The 16,148-nt window shown below is 43.9% G+C and overlaps 1 protein-coding gene across 1 annotated transcript in view; it reads left to right on the top strand.

Annotated features, from left to right (window-relative positions):
- Positions 1 to 16,148, top strand: part of MARCHF5 (membrane associated ring-CH-type finger 5) — a 71,590-nt gene that overhangs the window by 43,007 nt on the left and 12,435 nt on the right. Inside the window, exon 3 of the mRNA XM_088476917.1 lies at positions 13,998 to 14,128. Within this exon, the coding sequence (XP_088333043.1) occupies positions 13,998 to 14,128 (131 nt within the window). The remainder of the gene's footprint in view (positions 1 to 13,997; positions 14,129 to 16,148) is intronic.

Below are 16,148 nucleotides of genomic sequence, written 5' to 3'. Positions count from 1 at the left end.
CACAGCTTGTAACATGACAGGAGCTTATTGGTTGGTACTTTATCTCTTTCCAAGATTTGATAAATCTCCCTACACAATCTGCTTGCTTTATATTGTAATGAGTATATCACAGTTACTTTTTATTCTGTTCTGTGTAATGAATTTCTGTGTGTATCTTGCTATTATCAGATCACAGCAGTCAGTTAATAATTGTGTGGATACAGTGGGCGGAATTCAATTCAGTGCGATGTTGAATAGCCGCGGGATGGAGCTTGCGCAGCTACTCAATACACTGCGCTGTTTGGAGCGGCTAAAGGATTTCTTCTCGCACCCACCTTGGGATGAGAGGAGAAATCCAACAAAAGTGCGGGGCGTGCAGCGGTTTGCCGGCTTAGCGCGGCGCTAACAGCCGCGCACCCGGCACTTTAGTCAGAATGCTGGTTCCCGCGCCTTAACACCCAGTTTAACTTGCGATAACCGGCATTCTCAGACTTGACCCATTCCCGACAACGCTAACAGTGCATTGACTTGAATAGCTGAGGGAGCTCCCTCAGCTAATCTGCCCGTGATCATTGGGCAGATTTTATTTTTCTAGCTGCTTGTGTGGCAATAGCCGAGCTGTAGCGGCCTCATGGTTAATGTAAAGATAAAGCGCGCGGGTACTGGGAGAGGATATGCTTTGATATGCTAGTGTTTTTGTGCATTAGTATAAACTGAGGGCTTGACTCACTACTGATCTGAATTGCAATAGCATTTGCGCACGCAGTCTCACTGCGATAGTATGCTAATTCATTGCGATCGCAGCCCAAATATGGACGCCCACTTTTCCTTACACACATCCGTAATCCTTCTCAAGACTGCAAAACCATCGGTACAGTCGAGTACCATCGCAGCCTCATGCACACTTGCACAAGGTCTGACTTTCCTCAGGTATTACTAAGAGGTAAAATAAAGCAAACCAAAGCTTGTGATCAGGTGAATGTGCAGCCACTCAGTTTGGTACCAAGTGAAGCCTGCTCAAGTTTTCATTTTATTATCATTGTTGCAGTTTTTCTTTTAATCTGTTTCTGGTATTGTACTTCTCTGCAAGCCAGTCACCAGATCTTCTTAGACCAGGGGTTTACAAACTATTTTGCTCTGGGACTGTGTCTGACAACAAAATTTTTTTACAGGACCCCAGCTACTGTAGTTACCGCAGTACAGTGCCCCGATTTATAGTATCACTCCTCTCTTATTAAATGATTGTGTGTATCTTTGTGTATGTTTATGTGAATAATATATATATATATATATATATATATATATATAATCTCTATCTATCTCTTCTATCATGGGCGTCGGAACGGGGAGGCAAGGGGGCGGTTTAAGGTGCGAGAACGGACATTCGCTTTGAATTGAGCCCATACTATGTGATGGTGATATAGTGGAACTATGCGGCCTATACAGTACAATTTGAGTTACGCAGAGACAGGATAACGCAGGGTTAACAGCAGGTACAGATTGATAGGATTCCCAGTCCAGCCACAAGCTCTAGGGTTATGCTGGGTGTTGTGGTGCATCAGGTGTGTGCACACTGTATGATCTCTAATATAGTATGTGGTGGTGATATAGTGGAACTATGGGGTCTATACACTTCAATAAAGTTGGAGTTACTCAGGGGCCTGTCCATAATGGAGGATGGACAGAAAAGGATAGATGCGGCGGGGAGCCGGACATGCGCGGAAGGCACATCTTAGATGTTGTGCCTCCGTGGAGAGCTGCTGGGTCCTAGTACCCAGCGGCTATCTGCCGATAAAAAAGGCTACTCTAACAAGCCGGGTATACCGCTAGCGAATAATGCATCGCATTTCTGCTTGTGGCGGTGAGCGGCACTCGTGAGTCCATGCCGAGATGGATGTGGGCCACAGTTTGAGAACCGCTGAAGTAGCCGGTTTCGTGGTTTTCTTGCAGTTGCTGTGGACAGTGAAATCTAACTTCAACAGGTACAAATGGAAATCTGGTTAACCAGTTGTCCTCATCTGTACGTGCTTGAAGCAGCCTGCTTTTGTGGAATGGTCAGATTGCATGGAGGTGGATGCTATTAGACTGAAGCATTAGTCCGGTTTGGAAGGTTTTGTTGGCACATTTTTGAAAAAAAAAAAAAATTATAATTTTTTTTTTTTTTTTTTTTTAACTTTTTATATTTTAACGCAAACAATATTTGTTAAAGGCTTGTGAGTTACCTTTGTGCACATGAAATCGTAAAGATTGCAGGATGAGTGGCCTTCTGTTAAATCAATTGCTTTGGACAATTACATTTTGGGAAGAGGTATGTCGTATGATAAATATTCAAAAACATTTCAATCTGATAAAGCAGCGAATAGGGTGTCCATTGAGTGTGTCGGGAAATTGTTCTTGCAACATGTTGAACCTGCAAGAAACCGAAGAGTAAAAGCTCAATGATTTATATTGCGCTCTCTTCTGCGAGAATGTCAGCAGTTTCTTTATGAAACTGTCCATAAATTTCCTGATGAATTTGATACCTATAAAGTAAAATTAAAGGCTGCTGTCCCATCCTGACAATGTGGGTTTCCTACCAGGCCAAGGTGTCTAGATAGGGATTTGTTTTATGTTTGTGGATTCTGGAGGATTTGTGTCTGCACTTCATAGTTTTGTAGGTGAAGAATTGATATCGGGCTCATGTGGAGAACAATATAATCCAGAAGGGAGGTATTACATTACGCATCCTTGTCATGCAGCCAATCCCTGACCTATCGGAGATGTCACGTCTGATTGTGCAGTGCTTTATTAGGTAGATTGATCCCTCCATTAGTTATAGCTTGCTGGAGCCCTGGTGAGGCTTTCAAAAATTCTTATTTTTCAAAATAAAATTACAGAATGCTGACTTAATATAGCGGCACCTTTTATGTCTTAATAGTATTGATACCTCCCTGTCTCTCTGCCATTTCTTCCTGGATGTTCCAGCGGTTTCTCAAACTTGATATGTCTAAGACTGAGCTGATCATCTTCCCACCCTCCCACATAACCTCATTTCCCACTATTTCTTTATCAGTAGATGGCATAATTATCTCATGTATTCACAAAGTGCGTTGTCTTGGAGATATTGTGGACTTTTCCCTCTGCTTCAAACCACAAATTCAGAACCTCTCACAGTCCTGTCGTTTCCATCTCAGAAATATTTCCAAGATCAGACCCTTTCTCGCCCAGGATGCCACCAAAACCCTCATAAATTCACTGGTCATCTCCAGATTGGACTACTGTAGCCTCCTCCTATCTGGCCTCCCCAATTCCCATCTCTCTCCTCTCCAGTCTGTCCTCAATGCTGCTGCTCGGCTCATTTTCCTCTCCAAACGCTCTACATCTGCCTTCCCTCTCCTACAAGCCCTCCACTGGCTCCCCTTCCCTTTCAGAATCCAATTCAAGGTACTCACACTCACTTACAAAGCCCTCACACATTCCTCTCCCATTGACATCTCTGATGTCATCTCCATTCACTCTTCTGTCTGCCCTCTTCGTTCACTTAATACACTCCGCCTTTCATGCCAATTGATTACTGCCTCCAAGATTTTACCCGTGCTGCTCCCCACCTTTGGAACTCCCTCCCTCTCCCCATCAGACTCTGCACCTCTCTACAATCATTCAAACAAGCTCTTAAGACCCACTACTACATTAAAGCCTTCAAGCTCTCATCCTAACGTGCTGCTACATCTTCCTTTCTCCCCTCCTACCCCATCTGTGTCACTCCTGCCCCTCCCTTTTAGAATGTAAGCCTTTTTGAGCAGGGCCCTCCTGCCTCTTGTGCTTCTCCCTACTGAATTTTCATTTATCTTACTCCCCACTTGGGCAACTAACACTTGGCTGCTTATGTGGGTGTAAAGGTCGCTAATATTGCAGTGTTTATTATCCATGTCCTGCATCGTATTGTAAGTTACTAGTTACTTATTTGTTTATGTACTTTGTAAGGCTCTGCGGAACACTAATGGCGCCACATAAATAAATGATGATAATAATAGTAACGTTTGAAGGGGGATAAAGCATCTGAGGAATTAAATCATCTTTAAAAAAATGTGCTCCTCCTATATAGGGCAAGTGAAGACATCAGCCATCATTTTTTTTCTTCATCCCCATCATTGCCCCAGAGTTATTACATTTATATAACTGATGAGGATTATTTGGCAGTTGGTACCCAAGGTATGTTGCCATTGTGTCCTTTTGTCCTGTCTTATTGCCACGTTAGTCTGTGTCATTTTGTTCCTGATACAGGCTGGGCTAAATGCTGTGTAAACTCATTGTAAGGCTGAACAGCGCAAGTCACCTTAATGCTCCATATATAACATTTCAGTTTGTGAGCCATCCTTTAGTTTAATGAGTTCTGAATACTTGCGTTAATTCAGACAAACAAATTACACTCATTCAAAATATTTGTTACACATTAGCTCGAAATTCTTGAATGCTTATGTAATAGGGTGCGATCTGCTGCCATTGCGGGAACTCTTAAGCACTTTCTAATATAAACCCCCTGGTCTTTTTTCTTTTCTCATTGTACATTTGACGTTCCTTCATGTCGAAATAGCTGTTTGTCTGATCTATATAAATAATTCAGAACCGTGCATCCTTGACATAGAAATAAAACCTTTTTCATCCAGGCTCTCCGTGCGGTAGCATAGTAATCTCTGATTAATTGCTCATTTAGATTTGATTGATTTCAGAAGCTTTATGTACACTTTAGGTGTAAAATAATAATAAATAAATATTCTTAGTTTTTGGAAAGCGTCTAATGAATGCAGTCTCAGTCGTCCCAATTTACATCAACCTTGGTAATATCCTTCAGCATATTCTGAGTAGGGCTATTTCTGCAAGGAACATTAGCTGTCTAATACTGCTTCCTTTTCAGGGTCTATCTATCATAATGTAGCAATTTGTCACAAAGGAATGTTTGATAAGAAAATGGAATCAATAACATGAGTAATACCTGGCAGTATTTGGTGATATGTTGATCTTCCTCACACAACATAGGCTGTGTCAGTTATTCCATGCTAGGATTATTCCACACCAAATCCGCACAGGGTTTCAACCTGACCATTTCAGATTGTAATTAAATTCGGTATTTCTACTTCAGGGTCCATAGGGTATCCACAGGATACCTTGGGGTATAGGCGGATGACGGCAGACTTCGGGCACCACAAAGTTAATTTTCATCTCCCAGGATGCATCGGGGCCCTCTCCTATACCTCGCCCCCAAGCCCAGGCACCTCAGTTTCGTAGGTGCCTGGCCAGAAGTCTGCCCACCATTACAGAATGGGGCTAGTACAACCCCTGAAGATTTTTTTCAAGGCAACTTTTGCTGCACAACTAGAGTAGGACAGCATGGACAGTCTGTACAGACGTCCATGCTGTCGCTCCTTCACCCCGCCGGACCAGACCACCGGTACTGATCCGGGGAGCCTGGTGGGTGTCCGGGGTCCCAGCTAGTGGTGTCCCCGGAATGTCCCTGACTGTGGCCGGATTCACGGGGGTTCAGGTAAGCGGCGGGGCCCTGCAGACGCTACCCGCCGATTCACAGTCTCGGGCAGGGGGCTACCTGGAGACAGGCTGCACGTGGAGCCAGGTACTGATCCTGCACTTTCCACTAGACCACGGGCTTAATGCTGCGGGCTACAGCATTAAGGACATGTTCCAGCGTCCCAGGGGTTAATAGCATGCCAGGGGAGAGAGTGCCTTCCCTGTCTGACAGGCGGCGCCTCACCCGCTGCACATTGCCTCTCCATTGCGGTCTGGCTGCCTGTGTGAGCGCTCCTACCCTGGGGCCGTCTCCTTTCAGTTCCTCGGCGGCCATTTTCTTCAGGAAAGTGCGCGAATAGTGATTGATAGTGATGATTGCGGCATCGTGGTCCCCCGCATACCTCTCCCTCCGATTAAAGTTCAGAGAATGCTGCGCTTTCTCCTACCAGGCTGTGTGTCTGCGTAGCTGAGGGAAGCACTACTAGTGTAGGGCATTATTCTGCATTATATGTGACTTTGTGCTAGCGCTGTCTGACTCTGTCTATTTCTTCTGTCAGCCTTTATACTATCCCTGTTCTTTCTGCTACAAGCCCTTGTGGTGCGGTGTTGCAGGGTGCCTATTGCCTCACAGTAAACCAGTTTTCTGTGTGGGGGGTCACATTTAACCGTTCATTGGCATCATGTCTGCAAGTGAACAGGATTACCCCCTCCAGCCTTTGTGTACTTTATACAAGATACATACAGCAGAGATGAAGGCAGACCATGAAGGGCTGTGTAAAGTGTGTGTTGCTAGCCCACGCACTGTGGTAATCCAGGAGAGCAGCAGTGGCAGCTCGGTACAGGAGCCACTCTGGGCTAGTTTTGCTACTGCACTGTCGGCCATTATGGGTCATATATCCGCCCCTCCTGCGCTTTCCTAGGTGGGGCCCGCGCATTAGGCGTTGGCCTCCTCGCCCATGCAGGGGTTCCCCAGGCAGTTAGTTATACCCCAGTGTCTCCCGTTATCACCTTCTCAGGAACCTGCGTACATTAACAAATTGACCAATATGGTACAGCACCTGACGGACGTTTTATAGGGGGAGTCACCTTTGCGGCCTTATAAATGGCCATTGCAATTGTCACAGACTGATCAATATGGTGATGCATGACTTATCTGACTCGGAGCTCCTTCAACCTAAGGAGGCGGAGTCCAAGTCTAGAATATCTATACCAAGCCTTATACGGGCAGTCTGTACGGCCTTGGTTATTGATGATGTGGATCCCCCGGTGGCTAAATCCAAGTATGCCGCCTTTAAGGATGTTAAAGGGGATGCCACGGTATTTCCTCTATCAGGTCAATTGATGGATCATTTAGAGGAGGTGTGGAGAACTCCGGGTAAGAGTTTCCAGCCTCAGAACAGGTTGGCAGTTGCATACCCTTTTGCGGAGGATTATTTCTCAAAATGGGAAACTCCTCCCCAGGTTGATTCTCATGTTACATGCGTAATGAAGAGTGCAACATTATCCGTGCCCTCCATGTCTTCCTTAAAGGATGTTACGGATCGCAAAGTGGAGCTTTGCTTAAAATCCATATATTCCCTTGCTGGCGGGGCTTCCTGATTGGCTATGGCCACGAGCGGGTAGCCAGGGCATGGAGTGCTGGGTGGATGCCGTGGAGGCGTCTCAGGACACGGATCTCAGAGACACGCTACATATGTCAATGAGACAGCCTTAGATATTGGTCTCCTCACTTATAGGATTTCCTCGGCAGCAGTGGCAGCTCGCCGCTCCCTGTGGTTGCGCTCTTGGAGATCAGATGCTGACTCCAAGAAAGAGTTGGAATGCTTGCCCTTTAAGGGCGAGGTCCTGTTTGGCACTGATCTGGATAAGATCGTGAGCACATTGGTTGCAGCCAAGTCTGCTTTTCTGCCTTCAGCCGCGGTTGCTTCTGGATCTGGTATTCAGTCCTTTTGGCCCTATAAGGCCCAGGGTAAGTCCAAGGTACAGCCCTTTCCTAGACCGTCAGGTGTCCGTAAGACCGCCAAGCCCAAGAACAGGCTTAGAGTGCAAGACGCCCGGCTTCCAAATCTGATAAGCCCTCCTCCTGACGGGTCGGGCCTCCCCTTGGGGGACCCCAGGCTGGGAGGCCGGCTTCTTCGTTCGCCCAGTACTAGTATCAGACTACCACAGACACTTGGGTAAGAGAAGTGATCTCTCATGGGTAAGCCCTCTCCTTCCGCAGAATGCCTCCACAGACCTTCAGTCAGATCTAGACAAGGCCCTGGAATTCCAGAAAGTAGTGCACTCTATGCTCCAAGCTAGGGTTATAGTGCCAGACCATCTACAGGGTTCGGGGTATTATTCAAACCTCTTTTCTGGTTCCGAAACCCAATGGGTCCTACTGGCCTATTTTCATCCTCACGTACCTCAACAGGTCTTTAAGGGTCCCGAGGTCAGGATGGAGACCCTGAGTTCCATCATATTGGCTTGGAGCCTGGGGATTTTATGGTGTCATTGGACATTCAGGATGCCTACCTGCATGTCCCTATAGCTTCGACTCACCAGCGTTTCCTCCGGTTCGCAGTGGTCAATCAACATTTCCAGTTGCAGGCACTGCCTTTTGGCCTTTCCACAGCGCCTCGGGTGTTTACCAAGGTCATGGCAGTTATGGCAGCCCATCTGCGGATGCAGGGGGCCCGCCTGTTACCCTATCTGGATTACCTTCTGCTTTTGGCAAGGTCTCCAGAGATGCTTCAGCGCCATTCGCAACTAACCATATCTGTGTTGCAGAATCACGGCTGGCTGATCAACTGGAAGCAGTCATCCCTGCAGAGGGTGCTCAATCCTGTTGGACTCCCAACAATTGAGGACCGTGTCCATTCACTCGGCAATGAGGTTACTGGGACCCATGGTGTCGACGTTCGACATGGTGGAGTTTGCCCAGTTCCACTCCAGACCTCTGCAGAAGTTGATCCTCTCCAGAGGGTTGCGTTGGTCTCTGGCCTGGTGACTGCAGACTTCTCACCTCAACAAGGGACGCCACTTTTGGATCTTGGATTGGGTCCTCCTGACTACGGACGCCAGTCTCTGAGGTTGGGGGCCAGTGACAGGTCCACACCTGTTTCAAGGCTGCTGGACGTCAGAGGAATCTGCTCTTCCAGTCAACATATTGGAACTTGGGGAAGTATTCAGGGCTTTTCAGCAAGCAAGACTCGTTCTTCACGGAATACCCGTGCAAGTCCAGTCAGACAGTGCCACCACGGTGGCTTACATAAACTGCCAAGGAGGAACTCGAAACCAGGCGGTACTGACAGAGGTGTCCCGCATTCTGACTTGGGCGGAAGACACTCTCCCAGCCATCTCGGCAGTGTTCATTCCAGGAGTGTTCAACTGGGAAGCAGACTTTCTCAGCCGTCAAGACGTGTACCCAGGGGAATGGTCTCTCTTCACCAGGAGGTATTTCAACTCCTCGTGAACAAGTGGGGACTTCCGGAAATAGACCTCATGGCATCCCGTCACAACAAAAAGCTGCCTGTGTATGGGTCAAGAACAAGGGACGCGGAGGTTCTCCTTGACTATGCTCTGTCGGTCATGTGGACCTTCCAGTTGGCGTACCTATTTCCTCCATTCTCCCTTCTTCCTCGAGTGCTTCGAAAATTCAAGCAAGAGGGATTCATGCTTCTGATAGCTCCAGCATAGCCCAGTCATCACTGGTACTCAGATCTTCAGACGTCCAGACCTGTTGTCTCAAAGTCCTTGCCTTTATTTGGACCTGGGTCGGCTGTCTTTGACGGCGTGGCTCTTGAGACTGCCCTCTTAAGGTCCAGGGGATTTTCTGGCTCTGTGGTTAACACAATGCTCTGGGCTCGAAAGCCGGCATCTGCCAGAATTTACCACAGGGTGTGGCATACTTTCTTTAAAGGGTGTTGCCCTAAAGGACCCTGAAGTAGAAAATGAGATATGGTAAGAACTTACCCTTGTCATCTCTATTTCTACAAAGTCCTTAGGGTTCCACAGGACTCCCGCCCTGTCGCACCTGTGCTGCAGATGGGTTTGGTTCTGGTCAACGGTATTCCGTCTCCTTCTGTGTGAGAGTGTGATACTTGTGTGTTCCAGACTTTCTTCTCTCTCTTTGTTCTCCTCCGGCCTATGGCTTGCTACGTAACTGAGGTGCCTGGGCTTGGGGGCGGGGTATAGGAGAGGGCCCCGCTGCAACCTGGGAGATGAAAATTAACTCTGTGTTGCCCGATGTCTGACGTCTTCCGCCTATACCCCAAGGTATCCTGTGGAACCCTATGGACTTCGTAGAAATAGATATAACAAGGGTAAGTTCTTACCAAATCTCATATTATTGATGCCTTGGGTATGAAGATAAATTCAACATATTATGTACACTAGTTTTGAAGTTACATGCCTTTAAAGCTGCTATTAACAGTGTGTACTACAGATCTTTGCAAATGGCAATGATAGAAAACTTTCTTACAATATGTGAAAGATAAATTTGTCACAAGTTTTAAATATTTTAGTATTAACATACTGCGTCACTGTACATAATATACATTACAGGGATTGTTTAAGGAGATAAACTAAAAATAATGAACAGGCCTAAATAGTTCTCACTTTCATTATTTTAAAAAACAGTTCAAAGTGAAACCTCTTTTACCAGATGATCCCATTATGATCCCAAAATAAAACTTTGGGTATTTATTAACATCATGAACAATTTTTGAGAGTTTTTTTTTCAAAAATGTGGTGTTGTTTTTTATTTACATAGAAAATCAAAATTTTGATTTTGACAAATTTTTCATTTTAATTGAAACATGTTTCTGTTATATATCATATGAAAGCCCATAATGAGGTTTAAATTAGACCTTGCCCATCTCTCTAGTTCAATTAGATGCGCTGCAAGTGCAATTTAAAAAAACTGTTAAAAGCTACATTTTTGTTAAAAACAAATTTGCAGCTTTATAGGCCTAAAACTTAAAAACCAGTGTACTTATCCGCTTAAGATTTGGGTTTTTTCTTCACACCCATGGCAAGATTTATCATACCAAATGTAATTGAAATTAGAAAATGTATTTTTCGGAAATTGTGTTGTATTGATGCGGAATGTCCTGCAAACCTTATCTTCTATACAGTGTAATTTTATAGACTGTATTAGGGCATGGTTCATACTATACTGTAAATGTCTTTAAATAAAACACAAGTTTTCCTAATGGACAGTAAATTGATGTCTGTATTACAAGAACATATATATTTTCCTAAATGCCTTAGTCGAATGCAATAGAAAAAAATACTTATATAAGTATGTTAATTTAGAACGATAGATCAGTGGATCAGCTATCACATAAAGTCTAATTATTTAAAAATTGTTAATCATAAAACTTGCACATACTAATTGGAGTTACAAGTGATTAGTATATTCAGTAGAGGACCACAAGTATTCTCTCATTAGCGCCAGGGTCTGTACATGGTCAATGATGCAAGCACACAGCCAGCTCCATAGTAATATTGCTCTAATGCGTTTTGCTGTAGAACATAACGTCGTTATCATTCCGTCACCTGCGCTGCTTAAAACGTTGTGTTTAGCACACTTGTGCTTTCTCGTGGTACTGTTCTTATATCTTATTATTAATCTAAGGAATGTATATTAAAGAGCAAAGTAGAGTGCTGATTAAGTTAATACATATATCAGACAATGTCAGCAGATACCATGTAGCACAAGTATAACTAGCTATGTTGCTGCTTTATAAAAATGACATAACGCCATACAGGTCTATTGTCTCTTTAGAGCATCTGGCTATCATATGCAGGCTTCTTCTATATAGTGCCGCCTGTATTTATTCCCACATCTTACTTTAGTTTGTACAGAAGTGTCCCCATACACCTATTCTCAAATCGCAACAAATTATTATCCTTTATCGATATGGCACCACAAGAGTTCCGCAGCACCTTACAAAGTACATAAACAAATGAGCAAACAAGAAAACAGTGACTTGCAGGACAAGCATATGGTTTATATACACTGCTACATTAGTGATCATACCACTCAAATGAGCAGCAGGGTGTTGGCTACCAACTGTTAGGTGCCCTTGTGGGTTGTTAGGAGTAGATGATAGTATGATAGTCCCGTTTAGCGCTCCACGGACTTTGCCATTTTATCCATGCCAAATCACTAATTTGAAGTACCTAGTACACTATAAGCGGACTAAAATTGAAGGTAGATAAAATTAAGGAAAACGTACATAATCTAGGGTGACAAAGCAAAAGACAGGTTCGATACGAGTTACCTGTGCCATGCAGCGTTATGCTTTATCGGTGACTTTATACTAATTATTTTTTGGACAAAATAAACACTGGTACACTATAGGCGAACTAAGACGCTAAACTGCGGAAAGTGTACAGCACTGGAATCGTGCCATATGGCGCATTAAGGAGAGGTGTATTTAGCCAATCCCATAAACTTTCCAATTGTTGGATCCGCCCAAACTATTTCTATGCTCAGTCATGCTATTCTTTTATTTCCTCATTGTACATCCTATATACAGTCATTGTAATAACAGTATAGGCAATTCAGTGTCATGAGTTGTAAAACCTTTTATCTTAAACTGCTTATTCACCAACAACACTTTTACCTTTATGATTGTACATAATGCATTTGCGTTTTCCACACTTAAAATAGACTGGCCGTTTAATTGACAAGCTCATTGTTCAGGATGAATATTATTTCATTTTAGTTTTATGTGGCTGAAAAAAAAATCTCGGCAAAATATCCTTCAAATTATTCGCCGCCGTCATATAAATCACTGCAAGAGCCTCACTTTCTGTACGAGGGAACTGCCCTCTGGGGTCATTGCTGTTGGCAGTCACTGGAGTTGTAGTTTAAACATAGTGAGTGTGATGGGTTTTGTACTTGTACTAGAAGCCTTTCTGTGACCTTCCTGCTGGAAGCGGAGTGTGTGTGTGTTCAATAGGAGAAATAAGCAGGGCAATGTGCATAAAACCTCCTGTGTTTATTGACTGTGAGATATAAATGGAAGTCTTAGGAGACCTCCCATCACAGTGAATCAGCGGCCAGCCGTGAGTTTTCTACCTCCTAAGTCACTTCAGTTTTGGTTCGGTCTCTTGGGACGATGATAGACAGTGTTCTGGAATAGTACTTATTTTATCCCTGCTGCTCGGTGATATATGCAAATTGCAAGAAGTTCCTGAACAAACGTGATGCAGCAGAGTCATGTACAGCAAGGCTGCTTTCATCCCATTTATAATCTTTTTCTTTTTTTTTTATATGTAATGTTTCGTTTATTAGCAGTTTATTGTAATTGAATTGTTAATTGTTGTTTTTTTTTTTCTGTATGCACTTTTTACGTATTGATATTATAAATTTAGTCAAAGCTGCTTTTCCCTGACCGTACAGTATGAAGGGACCTTGGCATGATGGTAGCCGGGTAGTGTGAAATATTTCCTGTCCACAGCACTAAAACCATTTGGTTACCTAGCACCCGATACCCCATTGTATAAATGGGATGTAGTCAGCATCTCGTTGTGCGGGATGCCGAAGGTCGAAATACCGGCGCCAGCATCCCAAAGGTAAGCATTGGGGGTTAGGGGGAGGGTTAGGCGCTAAAGAAGGAGGTTTAGGGTTAGGCATCGGGGAGGGAGAGGTAGGGATGAGGGTTAGGGATAGCTTACTTACGTAGAAGGATCGGGATTCTGACTGTCGGGATGCCGCTGTCTGTATTCTGATCGGCGGTATCCCCACCACCAGTATCCCATACCCAACCCGTATAAATGATATTTCAAGATCCCATACCCAACCCGTATAAATGATATTTCAAGATCCCATACCCAACCCTTATAAATGATATCTCAAGACACCCCAGGCTACAGTGCAGAACGATATTCCTCCTCCTAGCGCTGCTTGTCTCAGATAGTCCCTACATTCCCTACATTGGTAGCCTGTACTGACATGCAGAGCCGTTAACAAAGCGGTAACATTTATCCCAGTTTGTGCCCAACATCTGTCTCTCTCAGCTCTCACCCTTATTCATTACTTGCTTTTTTCAAGCTGATTCCACACTGTCCCTTCACCTCCAAACTGAATATATATTCCCTGACCACCATCTTATCTATACTACCCAATTACCACCCCGCTACACAGTTGATGCAGCAAAACTGCCTCGCAAACCAACACTGCTGTGTGATTGGGGCTTATGGCCCCATTGAAATAATTGATCAAACTGTTGCTTTTATTAATGTTTATGTTCCCATCTGTAAAGTGCTGGTAAGTGTGCGGACCCTGTATAAATAAATGATGAAAGCCATATTGGATCCATTCTACATAACCAGTTTTTTTTTTTTTTTTTTTAATTTATCAAATCAATGAGTTTAATGTTCCCATAAGTTTTTAATATACATAAAAAAATGAAAAGCCTATGTTAGTCACATCAGTGAGAAATGCCAAGCAATCTCTACTTCCTCTGTATCATTGGTTTGTGCTGTCTTTGACCATACGGTATCTCTTGCCTCTGTTTCAGGTCCAGTTGTGTATATGTTGGACCTTGCAGACAGGCTCATATCCAAAGCATGTCCTTTTGCTGCGGCCGGAATAATGGTGGGATCGATCTATTGGACGGCTGTCACATACGGAGCAGTGACTGTGATGCAGGCAAGTCAGATTATTCTCCGCCTGAGGTCTACCATAAACCAGTTCAGTCATGTGCATCTTACACATGTATATTGATTACCTCAACCCACGTTTTTCATGCTAAGTTACCCCCAGTCCCCCCAGCTTAGGCCTGCAGGAAAACTGCCTGTCTTATTTCTGCACTTCTCTGCTTCAGTTCTTCCATTATTTTCTGAGACGATATCATGCAATGTATGTGCCCAACATTTGTTTAAATGGTTAGAATTATATATATTTTTTTTATCTTTATTGCAACATTTACACCTGTGTGTTTTCATCCATTTATCTCTTGATCAGAGCTGCGTAACTGGGCTGCCAGTCAGCCAATCACAAGCCAAGTGACGTAAACATCTAACTGAATGTTATCTAATTAAATGGCAGGATTAGGCATACTCAACAAAACTCAGTAGTATTTAAAATAGATGAAAACAATTATACATTAATGCTTAGTGGTGTTGTAGAAGATATTAACATACAAATATTTTAATCTAAAAAGAAAGTATAGTCATTAGTTAATTAGAATTTAATCTATTGCTCTCAGAAGATATTTTATAAGTTTTCATCATTGCTGTTTGCATGTTTGTTTCTGACATTTACTGGATCTTATACACATATAGTGGTTCAGATAAAACAATTGAAGTCTTATGTATTACTTATTTTTATTAGCAACAGGGCAACAACTCTACCTCACTGACAGCGATCAGTGTTTCTCAAATACAGTCTCAAGGCCACATCCCCTTTAGAGAGTGACAGCCCCCGGCTTTTTCAGGCAGGGCTCGCGCAAGTTCCCTGAACAGAAGGCCCATCTGCCCGGCCTGGCCCCTAGAATGAACACCTGTAGTTGTTAAATTGTGGAGCAAAAATACAGGGAATACGGAAAAAAGAGCAACACCTAAAAATAAACAAAGGACTCTGTAAACAATACTGATCACAGGCATATATAATAATGCATGACGTTGAACAGGGGTGCACTTACAGTGCCTTGCAAAAGTATTCACCCCCCATTTGCATTTTTCGTGTTTTGTTGCCTCACAACCTGGAATTAAAATGGATTGTGTGAAGGCGTGCATCATTTCATTCACAGAACATGCCTACAACTGTGAAGTTGTGTGTGGTTTTTTTTTATATTGTGCATCAAACAACATTTAGGACAACATAACAGAAAACTTCAGCGTGCATAACTATTCACCCCCATAAAGTCAGTACTTTGTCGAGCCACCTTTTGCGGAAATTACAGCAACAAGTCGCTTTGGACAAGTCTTTATGAGCTTGCCACATCTTGCCCCTGGGATTTTTGCCCATTCCTCAAGGCAAAACTGCTCCAGCTCCTTCATGTTGGATGGTTTCCACTTGTGAACAGCAATCTTCAAGTCTGACCAATGATTCTCAATTGGATTGAGATCTGGGCTTTGACTAGGCCATTCCAACACATTTAAATGTCTCCCCTTAAACCACTCGAGTGTTGCTATAGCAGTATGCTTCGGGTCATTGTCCTGCTGGAAGGTGAACCTCCGTCCCAGTGTCAAATCACAGGCAGACTGAAACAAGTTTTGCTCAAGAATATCCCTGTATTTAGCACCATCCATCTTTTCCTCGACTCAGTTTCCCAGTCCCTGCTGCTGAAAAACATCCCCACAGCATGATGCTGCCACCACCATGTTTCACTGTGGGGATGGTGTTCTTGGGGTGATGAGATGTGTTGGGTTTGCACCAGACATAGCGTTTTCCTTGATTGCTGAAAAGTTCAATTTTAGTCTCTGACCAGAGCACCTTCCTCCATACATTTGGGGAGTCGCCCACATGCCTTTTGGCAAACTCAAATTGTGTCTTCTTATTTTTATCACTAAGTAATGGCTTTTTTCTGGCCACTCTTCCATAAAGCCCAGCTCTATGGAGTGTACGGCTTATTGTGGTCACATGTACAGATACACCAGTCTCTGCTGTGGGACTCTGCAGCTCCTTCAGGGTTACCTTTTGGTCTCTGTGCTGCCTCTCTGATTAA

This window comes from Taudactylus pleione, unplaced genomic scaffold (assembly GCF_031769625.1).
Source record: "Taudactylus pleione unplaced genomic scaffold, aTauple2 ptg000198l, whole genome shotgun sequence".
Taxonomy (NCBI): Eukaryota; Metazoa; Chordata; class Amphibia; order Anura; family Myobatrachidae; genus Taudactylus; species Taudactylus pleione.
Note: the sequence above shows the minus strand (reverse complement) of the source record. Positions and strands in the feature narration are given on the sequence as shown.